This window comes from Berghia stephanieae, chromosome 8 (assembly GCF_034508935.2).
Source record: "Berghia stephanieae isolate SIO BIC M18660-M18661 chromosome 8, UCSD_Bste_1.3, whole genome shotgun sequence".
Lineage (NCBI taxonomy): Eukaryota > Metazoa > Mollusca > Gastropoda > Nudibranchia > Aeolidiidae > Berghia > Berghia stephanieae.
The window spans coordinates 50,693,527-50,712,397 of NC_088367.1; the positions used below are offsets into that span (position 1 = coordinate 50,693,527).

General features: G+C 37.5%; 1 protein-coding gene across 1 annotated transcript in view; it reads right to left on the reverse strand.

Moving 5' to 3' along the window:
• The window catches only part of LOC144978826 (endothelin-converting enzyme homolog), a 71,013-nt gene that overhangs the window by 14,508 nt on the left and 37,634 nt on the right, over window positions 1-18,871 (reverse strand). The window contains exons 5-14 of the mRNA XM_078925369.1: window positions 17,413-17,562; window positions 14,767-14,967; window positions 13,499-13,561; window positions 11,193-11,327; window positions 10,563-10,652; window positions 9,876-10,024; window positions 8,642-8,789; window positions 5,536-5,610; window positions 4,121-4,219; window positions 2,047-2,124 (exon numbers count right to left, since the gene is read on the reverse strand). Of these exons, the coding sequence (XP_078781495.1) occupies window positions 2,047-2,124; window positions 4,121-4,219; window positions 5,536-5,610; window positions 8,642-8,789; window positions 9,876-10,024; window positions 10,563-10,652; window positions 11,193-11,327; window positions 13,499-13,561; window positions 14,767-14,967; window positions 17,413-17,562 (1,188 nt within the window). The remainder of the gene's footprint in view (window positions 1-2,046; window positions 2,125-4,120; window positions 4,220-5,535; window positions 5,611-8,641; window positions 8,790-9,875; window positions 10,025-10,562; window positions 10,653-11,192; window positions 11,328-13,498; window positions 13,562-14,766; window positions 14,968-17,412; window positions 17,563-18,871) is intronic.

Consider the following 18,871-nt stretch of genomic DNA (forward strand, 5'->3'; position numbering starts at 1 on the left):
ATTATTATTATTATTATTATTTATTATTTATTATTATTATTTTATTATTATTTATTATTATTATTATTATTATTTATTATATATTATTATTATTATTATTATTATTATTATATTATTATTATTATTTTTATTATTATTATTATTATTATTATTATTATATTATTATTATTATTATTATTATTATTATTATTATTATTATTATTATTATTATTATTATTATTATTGAAGTATTGATGTTATTACGATTGTTGTATTTTTGTGTGGTGTATCAGTTTATTTTTTGGTTCCATTTACCTTTTTTTCCACTTTCATGTATGTTGGCATCAAATTGTTGATTTATTGGCGAAAGCCTAAGATTGAATAAACTTTGAAACTTATTCAAAGGCGAGTAGAAAACCACTAAACAACAAAGCTACACATACATACGAGTAACATTAAGATTTGAACATGTGTGTATGAAAGGTGCCAGACAAAGCAAGAAAGAAAAATACAAGAAAAAAAAACACCATCCCCAAAAATCAGTCGACCTCGACTGGGGATCGAACCTCAGACCCTCGGATAAAGATCTGAACAAGTGTGTATGAAACGGGTACCCTTGTGAAGAATATATGTATTTAACTCACTCAACCCTACACCGACTATATCCGTAATTTACCCGGGGTTACTTTTACCCCATGTCTATTTATTACATTTGCGACAAATTACAGGCGTAGTATCAAAGCTAATGTTATTAGTTTTTACATGTTAATGGTAGTTGAATAAAACTATCTATGTACATGCTCATTTTTAATATATTTTTTTCTCAATTTTGAAAAGTGGCAGAAATCTCTAGGATTGAGTGAGTTAAATTGTCCCAACTATCGGGAGCCTCTGTGGTGTTATGGTAATGGTAGCACGTCTGACGGGTAATCAGAAGGTCTGAGGTTCGATCCCCAGGCGAGGTAGATTAATTTTTTGCGATGTTTTTTTTTCTTGTATTTTTCTTTCTTACTTTTCTGTCACCTTTCATACACACTTGTTCAGTTCTTTATCTTACACCAGTGCCTGCTCCTTAATTTCTTAATTTGAAATTTAAAAAAATAAATAAATAAATAAAATTCCCTTTATTCATCCCCAAGGGGAAAATTGTCTTTAGGGTCTATTCCAAGGGAAGACTGGAATAACCCAGGCGTCAGCCGGAGAGCAGCGCCGCAAAGTGAGCTAGGGCGATGTGACTTGTTCAAGGCCACACAACGCAGCGGCGGGTGATTGAACTCGGTACCTTTCGGGTAGGAAGCAAATACCGTACGGCTGAGCCACGCTGCGACTGCCCATTGTCCAAATACTTTCTACACATTTATAAATAGTACAAAAATTGAAGTAAATTACTGAGTTTTCAAACATTCCACGTAACCACTAGTATGAATAAGGTGGACTTCACCCAGTGGTCCCGATGGTTCAGTTGATAGAGCACTCCCTTTACACACAAAGGGACCGAGATCGATCCCCGGTGCAGTCGAGAATTTTTCTGACCCCCCCCCCCCCCCTCTCGTCCACCCAGCAGTGAATGGGTAGATGAGTCTGTTATATTTGGCGGAAAGTACTTTAAGATAGGCTAGCGTCCTATCCAAAGGATAGTAAGCAATTGCTATTGTCCGTTTCACGCTATAAGAGACAGGGATAAACTCCGGCTCCATGGGCCCAACGGCTCTGAAGGACTGCTCTACTTTTTAACCCGGCTTAAACTTAAAACTTGAGATTTAATACAGCGCAATATCCACTAAACGTGCTCAAAGTGATTTACAAAGGGTCCCTGACCAACAGCAACACGTAATATGTAGAACGAGACGTGACGCCTGCTAGTTAGTCGATATTACAAATGGTTTTCCGACAGACAACGCTGTTGATTGCCGCCCGGTACTCATTTTACACTTAAGTACGGTGAGAGAATGTGAGAAAAGAGCATTTTCCAAGGACTCAACTAACCGAGGCTCGAACCCAGGACCTTCCGGCCCGAAAGCGAGTGTCAAACCACAAGACCACATAGCCGCACCTAGGCGTACTCACCAAAGCGTATCTATTATTCAGGTAATCGTCAGCCATCAACGTTTTTGGGAAACTGATTTTGTAAATACTCTCCCTGATCTGAAATAAATTTTTAAAAAACAAACATTTATACACATCTCCAAGTTAATCAAATGAAACAAACAAAGAAACAAACGCCTCCAAAATCTAACGCATCTAAAATAAATAAAACATGAAAATACATGGAGAGAAAAAAATAAAATGAGTAGATGTGACTCATATATAAGGGAACAACACAAAACAAACAACGTTTCGGCCCTTGGCCTTCGTCAGGAGACAAAAAACACAAACACAAATATGTAAATTTACAAAATATCACATTTCGTCAAATGTGGAAACAATGTAAATGTGAGGAAAGGGCGTCGGGTGTGGATGCAAGAAGAGGCTAGAGATAAGGAAGGGGGAGGGGGAAGGGGGGGAGAGAGAGAGAGAGAGGCAGGAGAGGAGAGAGAGAGAGAGAGAGAGAGGGTGGGAGGGGAAGAGAGAAAGAATGAGAGAGAGAGAGAAAAAGAGAGAGAGAGGGGGAGAGAGAGAGAGAGAGAGGGGGGGGGGGAGGTGGAGAGGATATTTGTGTGTTTGTGTATGTGTGTCTGTGTGCGTAAGTCTGTATATGTGTATATAGTAAAAGTAACTACACAAAAAATACAGTTCACTCCGGATAATCGCAAGTCGGACTGGTTCTTATTCCAATCTTATAACTCAGCACATGGTGGACTAAGAATGATGTTTACAACTGGTTTGGTTTTACCATATTTGTCGGTTAATTGCAACTTCGGTTAATCGCAATATTTTAGCTGCTCCAAAAATGGTGCTATTATCCAGAATGGACTGTAAAATGGTTTTGCTCTCATATCGACGTGTATGAAATTTGTGACCCTTCGTCTCAAAACGGTTTATGTCGGAACGAAACAGATGCTTAAAAGGTGAATTTAATATTAAAACTGGTCAAAAATATAAATTATTGGCATCAGCACCCTAAAATATGATATCCATTCTCATCAATAAAACATTCAAACTCAACACAAGTCTGATATTATTTATGGCTATAAATTCAATTTTCAATATCTTAACCATCCCGACTTAATACCGTTTTGAGGCGAAGGGCACATTTAGACATTGAGGAGTAGGCACTGCACCTGTGTAAGATGAAGAACTGAACAAGTGTGTACGGTCGACTGATTTTTTGGGATGTTTTTTTTTATCTTGTATTTTTCTTCCTTGCTTTGTCTGGCACCTTTCATACACACTTGTTCATTACTTTATCTTGTACATATATGCAGGTTTGACATCCGAACCCACTTATGGGCCTAGTTTAACATCGTTGTGGTGGGCAATGTTTTGCGTTATTTAAAAAAAAAAAAATTCCATTACAACAACGAGTGTATAAGGAATTGGGTTATCAGACCTGCAAATAAGTGCACGTCGGCCCATTTGTAACACAGCAGATAGAGACAATTCAAGTATAATATTATATTAGGTTTTAGTGATTATTTAAAATTGTTTCTTGGTGTTAAACATTCAAACAAGTCCCCTCTAAAAACATATCCATAAATTTATATATCTTTATTCTCTCCACATAAATATATCTCTTGCTCTCTTTATATACATATATTTTTCTCCTTCCCTTTTTCTCTTTATTCTTTCTCTCTCTCTCTCTCTCTCTCTCTCTCTCTCTCTTTCTCTCTCTCTCTCGCTCTCTCTTTCTCTCTCGCTCTTTCTCTGTCCCTCTTTCTCTCTCTCTCTCTCTCTCTCTCTCTCTCTTTCTCTCTCTATCTCTCTTCCTCTCTCTCTCTCCCTCTCGATTGTTTCTTGGTGTTATACATTTTTAAAAAGTACGCTTTAAAAAGTTATATCGATAAATTTATCTAAATCTCTCTCTCTACATATATCTCTTCCTCTCTTCACATTCATATATTCTCCTCCTTCCCTATTTCTCTATACCCCCCCCCCTTTCCCCCTTCTCTCTCTCTCTCACACACACACACACACTACACACTCACATACACACACACACACTACACACACACACACACACACACACACACTCAGACATTACCTTTTTCATAGCGTAATACTTGTTGGCCCTACTCATCCAGGGCATATCTTCAATTCCTTGCAGTAAGACATCTTTTATGTTTTGCATCATTTGATCTGCCTGAAAAGTGTTTTATAAAGTAATAAAAGTTGAGCATTGTTCGAAGATAACGTCACTCGGGTCTTTGTTATTGTTTTTTGCCATCCGCGTTTGTGAGTTGTTCTCACTAAACTGTATTAACCAGACTATACAAGTTCATGGTACACACCGTTTTGTTTGTTGGTCCGTTATACTTCCGGATGGCAATGTTATGAACTTCTTAGCCAAGCGCATACTATCTATATTCATGTTTTCTTCGTCCAAATAACTCATCAATCACATCATTTGTTACTGTACGACGATTGGACATTTCTTAATAAATGTTAACAAGCTGTTTTGTTTATGAATGTTGTAAAAATGATATACCCATGAGTCATGCTGAGCAAAATGACCAATTGTGACGTTGGATATTTCTCAAATTGCGAACACTTTCCACTATGTGGGTCATTATGAACACACTTTGCAATGTGACCAATGGCTCGAGCACGTGGGAAGGGCATATAGATCATCCCCATTTCGTAGGCGTATGCTGATAAATTTACAACGTAATATCCACTGAATACGTACAAAGTATTTTACAAGGCTTCCCAAGCCAACAAAAAATAATTCAAATCTAGGACGCGGCTGAAAGCCTCTTAGACGCTGTTAGAAATGTTGTTTTTTGGGGGGGGGAACAATGACGTGTCGTAGGTACCATAAGGTACTCATTTTACACCCGAGTATACAGAGAACATTGAATAAAGAGTCGTTAAAGCATCTCAACTTTGGGCCATCTAAAGCGAGATTCGAATCCGAGTTATACTCGCGAGGTTCTACAATAGGCTTCAACAGTCGTGACGTCACTTCCTTCGTAATGACGCATAGTAACTTAGTAACTGGTTCTAAACTATCAGAACAATGGCGAACAAAGAAAATCGGTACTTTTTATTCTTCATGCTGGGTAGAACTTTTCATATGTCATGTGATCAGAATGTGTAAAAGTCAAAACATGATTAGATTTATAATGTTTTTTTCCCCTCTGGATAATCTTTTATGCTCGTCGGAGAAATATTTCATAAGGGCGTCCGCCATTGTTCCGATAGTTTAGAGCCAGTTACTAAGTTACCATGCGTCATTACGAGGGAAGTGACGTCACGACTGACTGTTGGAGAGGTCCGACTGACCCCGACCAAATCTCAACAAAAAAATACTGCAGAAGTTTTGTTTTGTTTTTTGAGTCCGGAGTCCGCTTGTTGGTGTCAATCCAATCAGATGAAGTAGAGAGACAAGTGAGTAAAGTAATGAAATGAAGTTTAATGATTTACTTAAAAATTAGTGTCGGCTAATGACATACACACCTCCTCTTTCCCTGCGTCTTTGACAAAATGTTTGACGAATAATGTGTTGATGACGTCGGGAAAATTAAACACAGACTGTTGGAAGAGAAGTTTTATCATCATTATCATCATCATTATCATATTCATCATCATCATCATCATCATCATCATCATCATCATCATCATCATCATCATCATCATCATTATCTTATTCATCATCATGATCATCATCATCAGCATCATCATCATCATTATCTCATCATCATCCTCATCATCAAAATCACCATCATCATCATTTTTTCTCACCTCTCTCTTCCGTCATTATCTTCCTCTTTCTTCTCTGTTCCTCAATCTCACCCTCTTCCTCTCGTTATCTCACTCACTGTTGTCTTAGCACTCTATCCTCAAATATCTCAATCCGGGTACAAGCGTGTAACTTCTCTACCTACAACCTTATAACTTCTTTACCCACAACCTTGTAACTTCTCTACCCACAACCTTGTAACTTCTCCACCCACAACCTTGTAACTTATCTACCCACAACCTTGTAACTTTTCTACCCACAACCTTGTAACTTCTCCACCCACAACCTTGTAACTTCTCTACCCACAACCTTGTAACTTCTCCACCCACAACCTTGTAACTTCTCCACCCACAACCTTGTAACATCTCCACCCACAACCTTGTAACTTATCTACCCACAACCTTGTAACTTCTCCACCCACAACCTTGTAACATCTCCACCCACAACCTTGTAACTTATCTACCCACAACCTTGTAACTTCTCCACCCACAACCTTGTAACATCTCTACCCACAACCGTGTAACTTCTCCACTCACAACTTTTTATAACTTCTCTACCCACAACCTTATAACCTCTTTACCCACAACCATAACTTCTCTACCCACAACCTTATAACCTCTTTACCCACAACCTTGTAACTTCTCTACCCACAACCTTGTCACTACTCTAACGACAACCTTATAACTACTCTACCCACAACAGTAAAACTTCTCTACGCACAACCCTGTAACTTCTTTACTCAGAACCTTATAACTTCTCTACCCACAACCTGTAACTTATCTACCCACAACCTTGTAACTTCTCTACCCACAACCGTGTAACTTCTCTACCCACAACCTTATAACTTCTCTACCCACAACCTTATACTTCTCTACCCACAACCTTGCAACTTCTCTACCCACAACCTTGTAACTTCTCTACTAACAACATTATAACTTCTCTACCCACAACCTTGTAACTTCTCTACCCACAACCTTGTAACTTCTTTACCCACAACCTTATAACTTCCCTAGCCACAACCTTGTAACTTCTCTACAAACAACATTATAACTTCTTTACCCACAACCTTATAACTTCTCTACCCACAACCTTGTAACTTCTCTACCCACAACCTTATAACTTCTCTACCCACAACCCTGTAACTTCTTTACCCACAACCTTATAACTTCTCTACCCACAACCTTGTAACTTCTCTACCCACAACCTTGTAACTTCTTTACCCACAACCTTGTAACTTCTCTACCCACAACCTTGTAACTTCTTTACCCACAACCTTGTAACTGCTCTACCCACAACCTTGTAACTTCTTTACCCACAACCTTGTAACTTCTTTACCCACAACCTTGTAACTTCTTTACCCACAACCTTGTAACTTCTTTACCCACAACCTTGTAACTGCTCTACCCACAACCTTGTAACTTTTCTACGCACAACCTTGTAACTTCTCCACCCACAACCTTGTAACTTCTCTACCCACAACCTTGTAACTTCTCCACCCACAACCTTGTAACTTCTCCACCCACAACCTTGTAACATCTCCACCCACAACCTTGTAACTTATCTACCCACAACCTTGTAACTTCTCCACCCACAACCTTGTAACTTATCTACCCACAACCTTGTAACTTCTCCACCCACAACCGTGTAACTTCTCTACTCACAACTTTTTATAACTTCTCTACCCACAACCTTATAACCTCTTTACCCACAACCATAACTTCTCTACCCACAACCTTATAACCTCTTTACCCACAACCTTGTAACTTCTCTACCACAACCTTGTCACTACTCTAACGACAACCTTATAACTACTCTACCACAACAGTAAAACTTCTCTACGCACAACCCTGTAACTTCTTTACTCAGAACCTTATAACTTCTCTACCCACAACCTGTAACTTATCTACCCACAACCTTGTAACTTCTCTACCCACAACCGTGTAACTTCTCTACCCACAACCTTATAACTTCTCTACCCACAACCTTATACTTCTCTACCCACAACCTTGTAACTTCCCTACCCACAACCTTGCAACTTCTCTACCCACAACCTTGTAACTTCTCGACTAACAACATTATAACTTCTCTACCCACAACCTTGTAACTTCTCTACCCACAACCCTGTAACTTCTCTACCCACAACCTTGTAACTTCTCTACCCACAACCTTATAACTTCCCTAGCCACAACCTTGTAACTTCTCTACAAACAACATTATAACTTCTTTACCCACAACCTTATAACTTCTCTACCCACAACCTTGTAACTTCTCTACCCACAACCTTATAACTTCTCTACCCACAACCCTGTAACTTCTTTACCCACAACCTTATAACTTCTCTACCCACAACCTTGTAACTTCTCTACCCACAACCTTGTAACTTCTTTACCCACAACCTTATAACTTCTCTACCCACAACCTTGTAACTTCTTTACCCACAACCTTATAACTTCCCTACCCACAACCTTATAACTTCCTTACCCACAACCCTGTAACTTCTCTACTAACAACATTATAACTTCTCTACCCACAACCTTGTAACTTCTCCTCACAACATTATAACTTCTCTACTCACAATCTTGTAACTTCTCTATCCACAACCGTATAGAAGGAACGAAGTCGGCGTCACTCAGATCTTTATTATTGTTTCTATACAAGCGGTTGGCTAATTACCTTTCACTATATTCTATCAATCAGACTTTGACCGTTCAAGATTACAGTCAGATTTATGTGTTGGTACATTATATCCGGCCCGTAGATGTTGTGAGTATTTTACCAAAACTCATTGCGTTAATAGCTACTCTCAATCGAAGTGATACTCACATTTGCAAAGCATCTGTTAAATCCTGAAGAATCGTCTTTGTACCCATACAACACGTGATCCAATTTCCTGGAAGCGTGTACGTATTCCCACGATAGATCATTCACGTAGGCATTGATCACACGCCACATGAGATAGTTGTGAAGTTTTCTGAAATGAATTCGAGATGAACTTAAAAACAAACAAACTTGAGATTTTATATAGCACAATCTCCTCTAAACGTGCTCAAAGCGTTTTGCAACGGGTCCCTAGCCAACAGCTACGCTTCCTTAACATGTAGAACGAGACATGGCGCCTGTTAGGTGAAATTGGAATTTTTTTTCGGACAGAGACAATGCTGTTAAGGTCAGGTAATCATTTTACACTTGAGTACTTCGAGAGAATGTAAGTAAAAGGCCTTTTCCAAGGACTCAACGATGTGCCGCTCGGGACTCGTATTCTAAAACTGAGCTCACATGTACACAAAAGTAAAAGAAAAACAAAAACAAAACACACACGCAAACACACACACACACACACACACACACAAAACAAAACAAAACTAGAGAATTTATATAGCGTAATATCCACTAAACGTGCTCAAGCGCTTTACAAGGGGTCCCTGACCAACAGCAACACGTAGGATACAGAACGAGACATGGCGCCTGTTAGGCGATATTACTTTTTTTTCAGACAGAGACAACGCTGTTAACGGCCAGGTACTCATTTTACACTTGACCAGGTAAGGGAATGTTAGTAAAGAGCCTTTCTCAAGGACTCAACTGTGCGCAGGAACTTCCGATTCGAAAGCGAGTGTCATACCACAAGACCACATAGCCGCACAAAAACAAAACAAACAAAAAAAAAACAAAGACAAAACAAAACAAAACAAAGAAAAAAATTGATTTTAGGTCTAAGATATGAAATTTGTGTAGGATTAATGCTTGACTTAACAATAAAAAATCCCCATTCATAATACTGCAAAGTTGCCAACTTGATTTTTTTTTAATCGTGGTTTCCAAGGGGAAAAAAGAAAAAGTCACTATAAATAGCTTTAGACATAAATAATGTGCTCTCATCATTATCCTATTTTTTAAAAGCTCCCAAGTCCTTAATATACGTTCTTAAGAAGCTAAACTTTCCTTCTCAACAAGATTTATTGAGTCAAAGAGACCTATGCAGCTCGGTAGCTGGAGCCAAAAATTCGTATTTCTACGATTTTTTTTTAAATACTAGGCAGGTCTTCGATTGTATTACCTTTTCCCCCCTTCCGTAGCGGAATACTCTGTAAGGATCTTTCCCAGCTGGTCAAAGTAGCCCAATCTGGCCACTGCTATCTTGGTATTTTCATCAAACTTGCTCGGGTATTCGTTGAACAAGGTCTTCATGTAGTGTACAAAGTCCAGCTAGATGAAGATAGAGTATGGTGTTATTGGCTTAGTTAAGGTTTTGATTTGATGATGATGATGATGATGATGATGATGATGATGATGATGATGATGATGATGATGATGATGATGATGATGATGATGATGATTGTACAAATGGTGAAAAAGGTGACTTTCATAGTGAACATCTTTAACCCTTTCAATACAGTTGCTATAATACAACCCTGACTACTTGCAACTTTAAAAAATCGGAGTTTTCAAGGTATTCAACAGTACTTTGATGGTAGTAGACACTAATTACTTTTAAAATGACCAATTTGTCCTCAATACGTTACCATAATGCTTTTAAGACTTTATATACTAGAGGAACCAGGCAGGCTGGAATAATTGGAGGAAGGTAACTGGAGTTATGTGTGACAAACAAATGTCCGAAACATACATACATCTGTTGTAAGACCAGCAATGTTGTGTGGATTAGAGACAACAGCTACAACAAAGAAAGAAGATAAGGAAGTTGAGGTGACAGTTGGCAGATCTGTATCACGTTGACACTTACAGATCCATTCATGTGATCGTTCAGCTCGGCCAACGTCATCAAGTTGTCTGGGTGATGGGGGTTCCTCAACGCTGGTGAGTTGTATAAGATCTGAAAGGACAAAACATATCGTCGAAAGAAAATATAAGGGAACAAAATTTTGATGTAAAATAAAAACAAAACTGGTTACACGAATCGCATTGAAAGTGTAAAATTGCTCTTCCAAAAGGACTGGATGCATACCTTGTGTAAGTGATATTTTGGTTTGAGAGTGAGGGTATCTTAGTTTCTAGTCTAAATACATTCTGGTCGTTAATAAAGATGAGATAATGGAGTAGTTGTGTTGTTAAGATGAATTATCGTTACAACGCCACTGCCACATTATCTCATTCGTCTGTCGAGTTTCATTCATTCTGTTTTGTTGATAAAGGGGAAACCCGAAACGTCTATTTTATCTGTTTTCGTACATTAATTTGAAGCTTTCATTCAATCTCACATTGTTATGTTTTCCAATTCAAAGGCGTCCTCTGAGAATTGCTTGACATTTGGTTTGGTGGAAATTACTTTGCGATAGACTAGCGTCCTATCCAAATGATAGCAAGAAATTGCTAATCTCCGTTTAACGCTATAGAAAGACTATCAAGTACCAACCTTTGCGATTTTGTTTTCCACTTCAAAGGCGTCCTCTGAGAATTGCTTGATGGTGTCCTTGAAGGCAGTCATGGGTTTGTCTCTACACAGCAAATTTGCTATCTTGATCATGTAGCCTTTGTAGTAGGTGTGGATCTGGTGAATGTAGATTGTTGATGGTGGGTAAGGTGGAGGTGGTGGTGTGATGATGATGCTGATGAGAATGGTGGTGGTGGTGGTGGTGGTTGAGTTGGTGATGATAATGAGGAGGATGCTGATAACGATGATGATAAAGAAGAACAGAAGAAGCAGAAGAAGAAGAAGAAGAAGAAGAAGAAGATGATGATGATGATGATGATGATGATGATGATGATGATGATGATGATGGTGATGATGATGAGGAAGATGATGATGGTGGTGTTGCTAGCAGTAATATTGGTGATGTTGATGATGATGATGATGATGATTTTGTTGGTGGTGGTTGTGATTTTGCTGATGATGACAGCAGCGATATTACAATGTGATCTTGCACATAGTGCCATTTATTCATCTCAAAAAGAGCACATTTAAATCCAATACACTAAAACCCACCCACGACAGGGATATATATATATATATATATATATATATATATATATATTATATATATATATAGAGAGAGAGAGAGAGAGAGAGAGAGAGAGAGAGATCGAGAGATAGATAGATAGATAAATAGAGAGAGAATGGATAGGAGGGAGTTTATTGTGTGTAATTGGTGAAAACGAGATATATATTAATGTGATATAATCATTGGTGTTTTGTATAGATTATCTTCCACCTGTGAGAAATCAAACATAATTTCCATTTTCAACCACATTGTTATTTACCAAAACAAACTCTACATACTTCTGTACTCTCCACCTACGGATATTAAAAACATATCTAAAAATTAACCGCTTTAACTTTAATCGAATAAAGTGTCATCAATGTGATTGAGATAAAACAAATATATTAATATGTCCCTTTCACTTTTTGATCTCTTTGGCTTTTTCCATGCAAGGGGGCCATAAAAAAGATCGCAGAGGACTTCGTATTTGAAAAGGCAAACTTTGAAACATTATAACCCCTCCCCCCCCCCCTCTAAAAAAAAGAAAGAACAACAACAACAAAAATTATAAAAAGATAAAATTACAAAAATCAACCAAAAGAAAAGAAAACAAAGCAAAAACAAATAAAAGGCAGACAAACATGAACAACGTCATTCTCACATTCTTCCTTAGCGTTTCATTCATCGTGTTTTGTTGATAAAGGGGTAATCCGAAATGTCCACAGTCTCTGTTTTCGCTTAATAAATTGATTCTTACATTTCAATACATATTCTTATTTTCCAACAGAATCCTGAGAATACCACAGGGCCAGAAAGAAGTCAAACATTCTGGTTCTTCTTATTAATGCAGGACAGGGGTTCAGAAAACATTTGGCTGAAGTTAAAAGGAGAAGAAAATTAAACAATATAATGGACACATTTGGACACACAACACCACCCAAAGGTCAGTGCTAGAGGATAAAGTAGCTGACAGAAAGGCACGAAGCAAACCAAGGCAGTTCTGGATATGAAATATGGAGGCAACAACTTGCAAAAAGATATACGTCTGCTCGGTAAGGTAAGGTAAAAAAAAAAGTAGCTGGCAGAAAGGCACGAGGCAAACCACGGAAGTTCTGGATAGGATAGGAAATTTGGAGGCAACAACTGACAAAAAGATAATCGACTGCTTGGTAAGAGGTAAGGTATGCCTTGCCTTCCATAGCAGCATTAAGAAGAGGAGAACATTTTGAATAGGCGAATGAGTGTTGATCTAAATAATAATAAAGTCTTCTTCTATAGCGCTAAATCCCGAAGCCTCAAAGCGCTTTACAATATACTTATCAAACCATATACACACCCATACTGAGACAAACATATACACACACAACAGTCGCACACACTAACTATGCCAGTTTTTCTAAACAAAATTGACAGATCTATATATAGCTTTGCGCCATAAAGCGCACTTTATTTTAGTTCATAAATCGGCGCTGATATGACCCGCAATAAGGAACATTCCATTAAGTTACAGATAAAGCAGATACACTAAGTTCATCAAGGTGTTTGTGAAAATAATTATCATGGATGATAACCTGTGTCTGACAATGTGTGTGTATGTGTGTGTATGTGTGCGTGCGCGTGCGTGTGTGTTTATGTAATCTTGGATCTTCTATTTTGTCACTTCGGGGACAGAAATGAAATGTCCTACTTTGGTGAAAAGATCAAGAATAAAAGAAATGAATAAATAAAACTTAACACTTACAGGCTCCAAGTCCTCATTGTCGCCATAGAAGAAATAGGCTAAGCCTAGGCCTCCATAGTCAAGCTGAAAAATGAAAAGATTAATAATACGCTTCAACAGTCGTGACGTCACTTCCCTCGTAATGACGCATGGTAACTTAGTAACTGGCTCTAAACTATCGGAACAATGGCGGACGCCCTTATGAAATTCAATATTTCTACGACGAGCATAAAAGTGTATCCAGAGGGAAAAAAATAAAACATTATAAATCTGATCATGTTTTGACTTTTACACATTATGATAAGACATATGAAAAGTTCTAGCCAGCATGAAGAATAAAAAGAGCCTATTTTTTTTGGCCACGATGGCCGCCGTTGCTGGGCGACGTGACATCAGACTATTGAATCCAATTGAATTCTCTGTATTATTCCATCCCTCTCCCTAAATAGTAACGCGTAATGATATCATGTTTACATTAATAATTTGTGACGTCAGATTATACGAGTCGTTAAATTTCACTAAAAATCAGATTCTTTTAAAAAGAAGTAGATATCATTTAAATGTTTTAGAAGATGACTTTTATTCAAAAATGACGAAGTAGGTATCGATTGAGGGGTAGAATAAATAATTTCTTACACTCTTGTGTTTTGGAATTCCAACTTAGTTCCCAACGCGAACTAGCAAGCTCGTCGTGTATTGGTTAGGAACACGTCCGGAATTCCAATAAGCAAGAGTGCAAGAATTATATATTATTCCAGCCCTCTCATTGGAAAACCAAATCATTTCTTATTCAATACGTAATCGTTGAATAATGCTTTGACCACGTGGAATAAAAATTTTAATTGGAAACAAAAAATAATGTTTGGAAAGCATGAATACAAATCAAACGTTTTTTTAATTTTTGGGTCAAATTGTCATTCAAGCAGATGGAAAAAGATACAAATTATGTTGAATAAAAATACTAATACCATACCATTTGGTTACAAAATATCTAATAAAGGTAATTAGAGTGGTGCAATAAAAGTATTCTTTCATTTCTTTGTATTTATTAAACCGGTTATATTTTCATATCTTGCAATAACACATACTTGCAGGCTCGTAGTATTACTTGGCATGATAAAAAAAACGCGTTTAATAAATACAAAGAGTGTAAAAATCGTATAGTATTCTATATCCGTTACTTACTTCCACAATCATATCGTTCGCAAGCTCGTAGTGTTATTTGGCATGATAAAAATAACTCGGTTTATAAATACAAAGATTGTCAAAATCGTATATCCGTTACTTACTTCAACAATCATGTTGTTCCAGTTGTTGACGTTCGTTTTCACCGCAGTTGTAAAAAAAGCGTCTATCCAGTACTTGATATGAACATCCTCTAAACTTTTCTGAAGACTGAAAGACTTGAGAACGTTGTCGTCGTGGAAAACGTGCCAGCCACCCATCGGTTCGATGATGTGTTCTATCATTGGCTTCCCCCCGAGTTCCATCTGAAATAAGGATAAAATAATATATAGATAGAATAAATTTGACGTCACTCGGGTCTTTGTTATTGTCTTTTGCCATCCCCGAGTAATTATCTTTAAACTGTATTAACCAAAATATAAACGTTTAAGGTTACACATAGTTGTGTGTGTTAGTCCGTTATACTTCCAGATGGCACTGTTGTGAATTTCTTAGCCAAGCGCACACTATCTATAGCTATTTCACTATTTGGAATTAAAGTAAGCGTAGAAATGTACAAATTCTGACAGCAATTAATCAATAGATATTTGACTAATCAAAACATGATATTTTTGACACACCTTCACACGTGCTCGGACAAACAAAGTTGGTTATTTATAAATAATAACGTGAATGAAATCGACCTCTCTCTGACCATTGTTTTTGTTTTTATTCCGCCAGATGGGTGAAAGCAATCACACGATTTTCTCCATCAGATTATAAACGGTTAAATTTACACATAGTTTTCTGTGTTGGTTCTCTTGATAAAACGAAGTTGACGTCACTCGGGTCTTTTTTATTGTTTTTTTTTTTTTTTGCCATCCACATTTGTGAGTAATTCACACTTAACTGTTTTAACCAGACTATAAAAGTTCATGGTTACACACAGTTTTGTGTGTTGGTCCGTTATACTTTCGGATGGCAATGTTGTGAGCTTCTTAGCCAAGCGCGTACTATCTATTGATCAAGCGGTAGAACAGTGGGTATTTTACTAAGAAAAGCACTATCGATAGAAAACCTGTGGAGTTTGCGATGTTTACCAATCACTGCCTTTGTTTACGTTATGACGATTGTCCGAGAGGCGTGGTTATCTAAGTGTCTATAATATTGACTGAATTGGGGTTCTGATGTGGACATGAAAATCAGGATAGTAAAAGAAATCTCTAGGAAAACTTTGGAAGTTTAAGCAAATGATAATAAAACGCTCATTCAATCAACTTACAGTAAACACACTTTTGAAAAATACGTCAGTCATCGTATATTTTTATTAAAACTAGTCGAATAAACATAATTTAAGTTATTTTATTTTTGACTGCAAATTTTTAAATAAAGTATAGATAGTATGCGCTTGGCTAAGAAGATCATAACATAGCCATCCGGAAGTATAACGGACCAACACACTAAACTGTGTGTATCCATGAACATAGTTAGGTTAATACAGTTCAATGAGCATTACTCATAAACGCGAATGGCAAAATACAATAACAAAGACCTGAGTGTCATCATCTTCGAACTATCTATATTATTTTGGCCCTGAAATCAAACGCTGACCGTGAACCGAAGACTCAAAGCCACCTTACGTGCTTGCCTCCGGACCACAGATTCTGAGCATCACTCAAAATTTTAACATAGATGATTGAAACAATTGCATCGTGTCGTCAGGTTTTGCGATGTCATTCCTTTATCAGCGTGTCAAAATAATTGTGAGAAATACTCACTATCTGGGACGGGATCTATTTATGTGTTTGACATGTACTATGGGTATCTCATACAGGAAATTAATAGTCATAGGGACGAAATGAGGTAAATGGCAGGAAATATTCTGATTGGTTAATGCTTAGTAACGGGCTAACCATCAATGTTGATGTCAATGATTAAATCATTTATAGCTGGGATCATGAGTCCTCGGTCATGTTCTTTGAGGATATCTTTTTAAAAATAAAATTTTACATTTGTAGCCAATTTTAATCTAATGCCCTTTTTAAAACATTTGGCTCGCTCCAACATGATACTCTTTGAGACAACGGGTTACAAGATTATGAGTTCAGAAACAAATATCATCATACAACGAACTGACTATGACTTTATCTAAATATCAAGTCTAATACATTTTACTGTATGAATTATTCTACATCTTAAAAATTAACAGAAAAAAAATCTAATGACCTCTAGACCTCATCTCTCATCTCTCTCTCTCTCTCTCTCTCTCTCTCTCTCTCTCTCTCTTTCTTTTTCTTCTACTACTATTACTGCTACTACTGACTACTACTACTACTACTACTACTACTACTACTACTACTACTACTACTACTACTACTACTACTACTACTACTACTACTACTACTACTACTACTATACTACTACTATACTATTACTCTATACTGACTACTACTACTACTATACTACTACTACTACTACTACTACTACTACTACTACTATACTACTAACTACTACTACTACTACTACTACTACTACTACTACTACTACTACTACTACTATACTACTACTACTACTACTACTGACTACTACTACTACTACTACTACTACTACTACTACTACTACTACTACTACTACTGCTACTAATTCTTCTTCTTCTTCTTCACCATCACCACCACCACCTTCTACTCCACGTTCTCCTCCTCCTCATTATTCTACTTTCATATTAAAGCTAAGCACTTCTTTTTTGTCATATAACAAGGGCTCCACAGTACCTTATCAAAGTGACTATTACAACTCGACATAAACTCCTGGAATTTCTTCTCATAGCTGTTTGGCTGGTTTTTTTCAATAGGATAAAGAGTTAAGTACGCCAGGCGTCTTTGGTTCAAATCTAGGACCTCCTGGATTGCTGTAACGTCATTCTGAATTGGAACAAGAATGATAACATATAGAGAGTGAGTAGAATCCCCCCAAAAAAAATTTAACTTCAAAAATTTCAAAAAGTTTATTAAGGCTTTTCATGGTCAATAACCATAACGTTTCTCTGAACAAAATATATCATCATCATCATCATCATCATCATCATCATCATCATCATCATCATCAACATCATCATCATCATCATCATCATCATCATCATCATCAACATCATCATCATCAACATCATCATCATCATCATCATCATCATCATATCATCATCATCATCATCATCATCATATCATCATCATCATCATCATCATCAACACTAACAATAACAAGAACAACAACAACAACAATAAATGAATAATGTATCTATAATGACATTTTTTTGTAAAAATCAGAAATGCGCCTTATAAAAGTTAAAATGTATTCTGATTGGCAAACTGGGATGAAGTTTATCTGTATGTGTATGGGAGGGGGTTGGGTGGGTGTGGGGGGGGGGTACGATAGCTCAGTTGGTAGAGCACTCGCTTCACATGCAAAGGGACCCAAAATCGATCCCGGGTGCAGTCGAGATTTCTTTTCTTTTTGTCTGACCCCCACTGTCCATCCAGTGATAGGGTAGCTAACTCCGTTAGAGCTTGCGGAAAGTATCTTGCGATAGACTAGCGTCTCATCCAAGTGCAGCAACATGAAATAGCATAACTATTCTCCGTGTCACGCCATAGAAACTGGGATAAACTAAGGCCCCACGGGCTCATTGCCTCTGGATGACTATTTTTTTTAAAGATATGTGTTCTAGAGGGTTATGAGTTCTTTTGGATTGAGCAAAGGTTTAGCTTAGATGTTGGGAGATGTTGATAAGGGTGATGTTTCACGCCACAGAAACCGGGTTAATCTAAGGCCCCATGAGCCAATGGGCTCTGAAGGACTACTTCTAAAAAATGTGTTCGAAATGGATATAAATGCGATATGTGGTCTTGTGGTATGATACTCGCTTTCGGATCGGAAGGTCCTGGGTTTGAATCCCGCTCTGATTGGGGCATAGTTGAGTCCTTGAAAAAGGCTCTTTACTCACAGAAAAAAATGTATTATCGCCTAGCAGGCGTCATGTCCATTCCTAAATGTTAAGTGTTGCTGTTGGCCAGGAAGGAACCCTTGTAAAGCGATTTGAGCACGTTTAGTGGATATTGCTCTATATAAAAGAGCTCAATTTTTTTCATTTTATAAGTTCTTTTGGATAGAGCAGAGGTTTGGCATAGGTGTCCGGAGATGTTGATAAGGGAGATGTTTCACGGCATAGAAACCGGG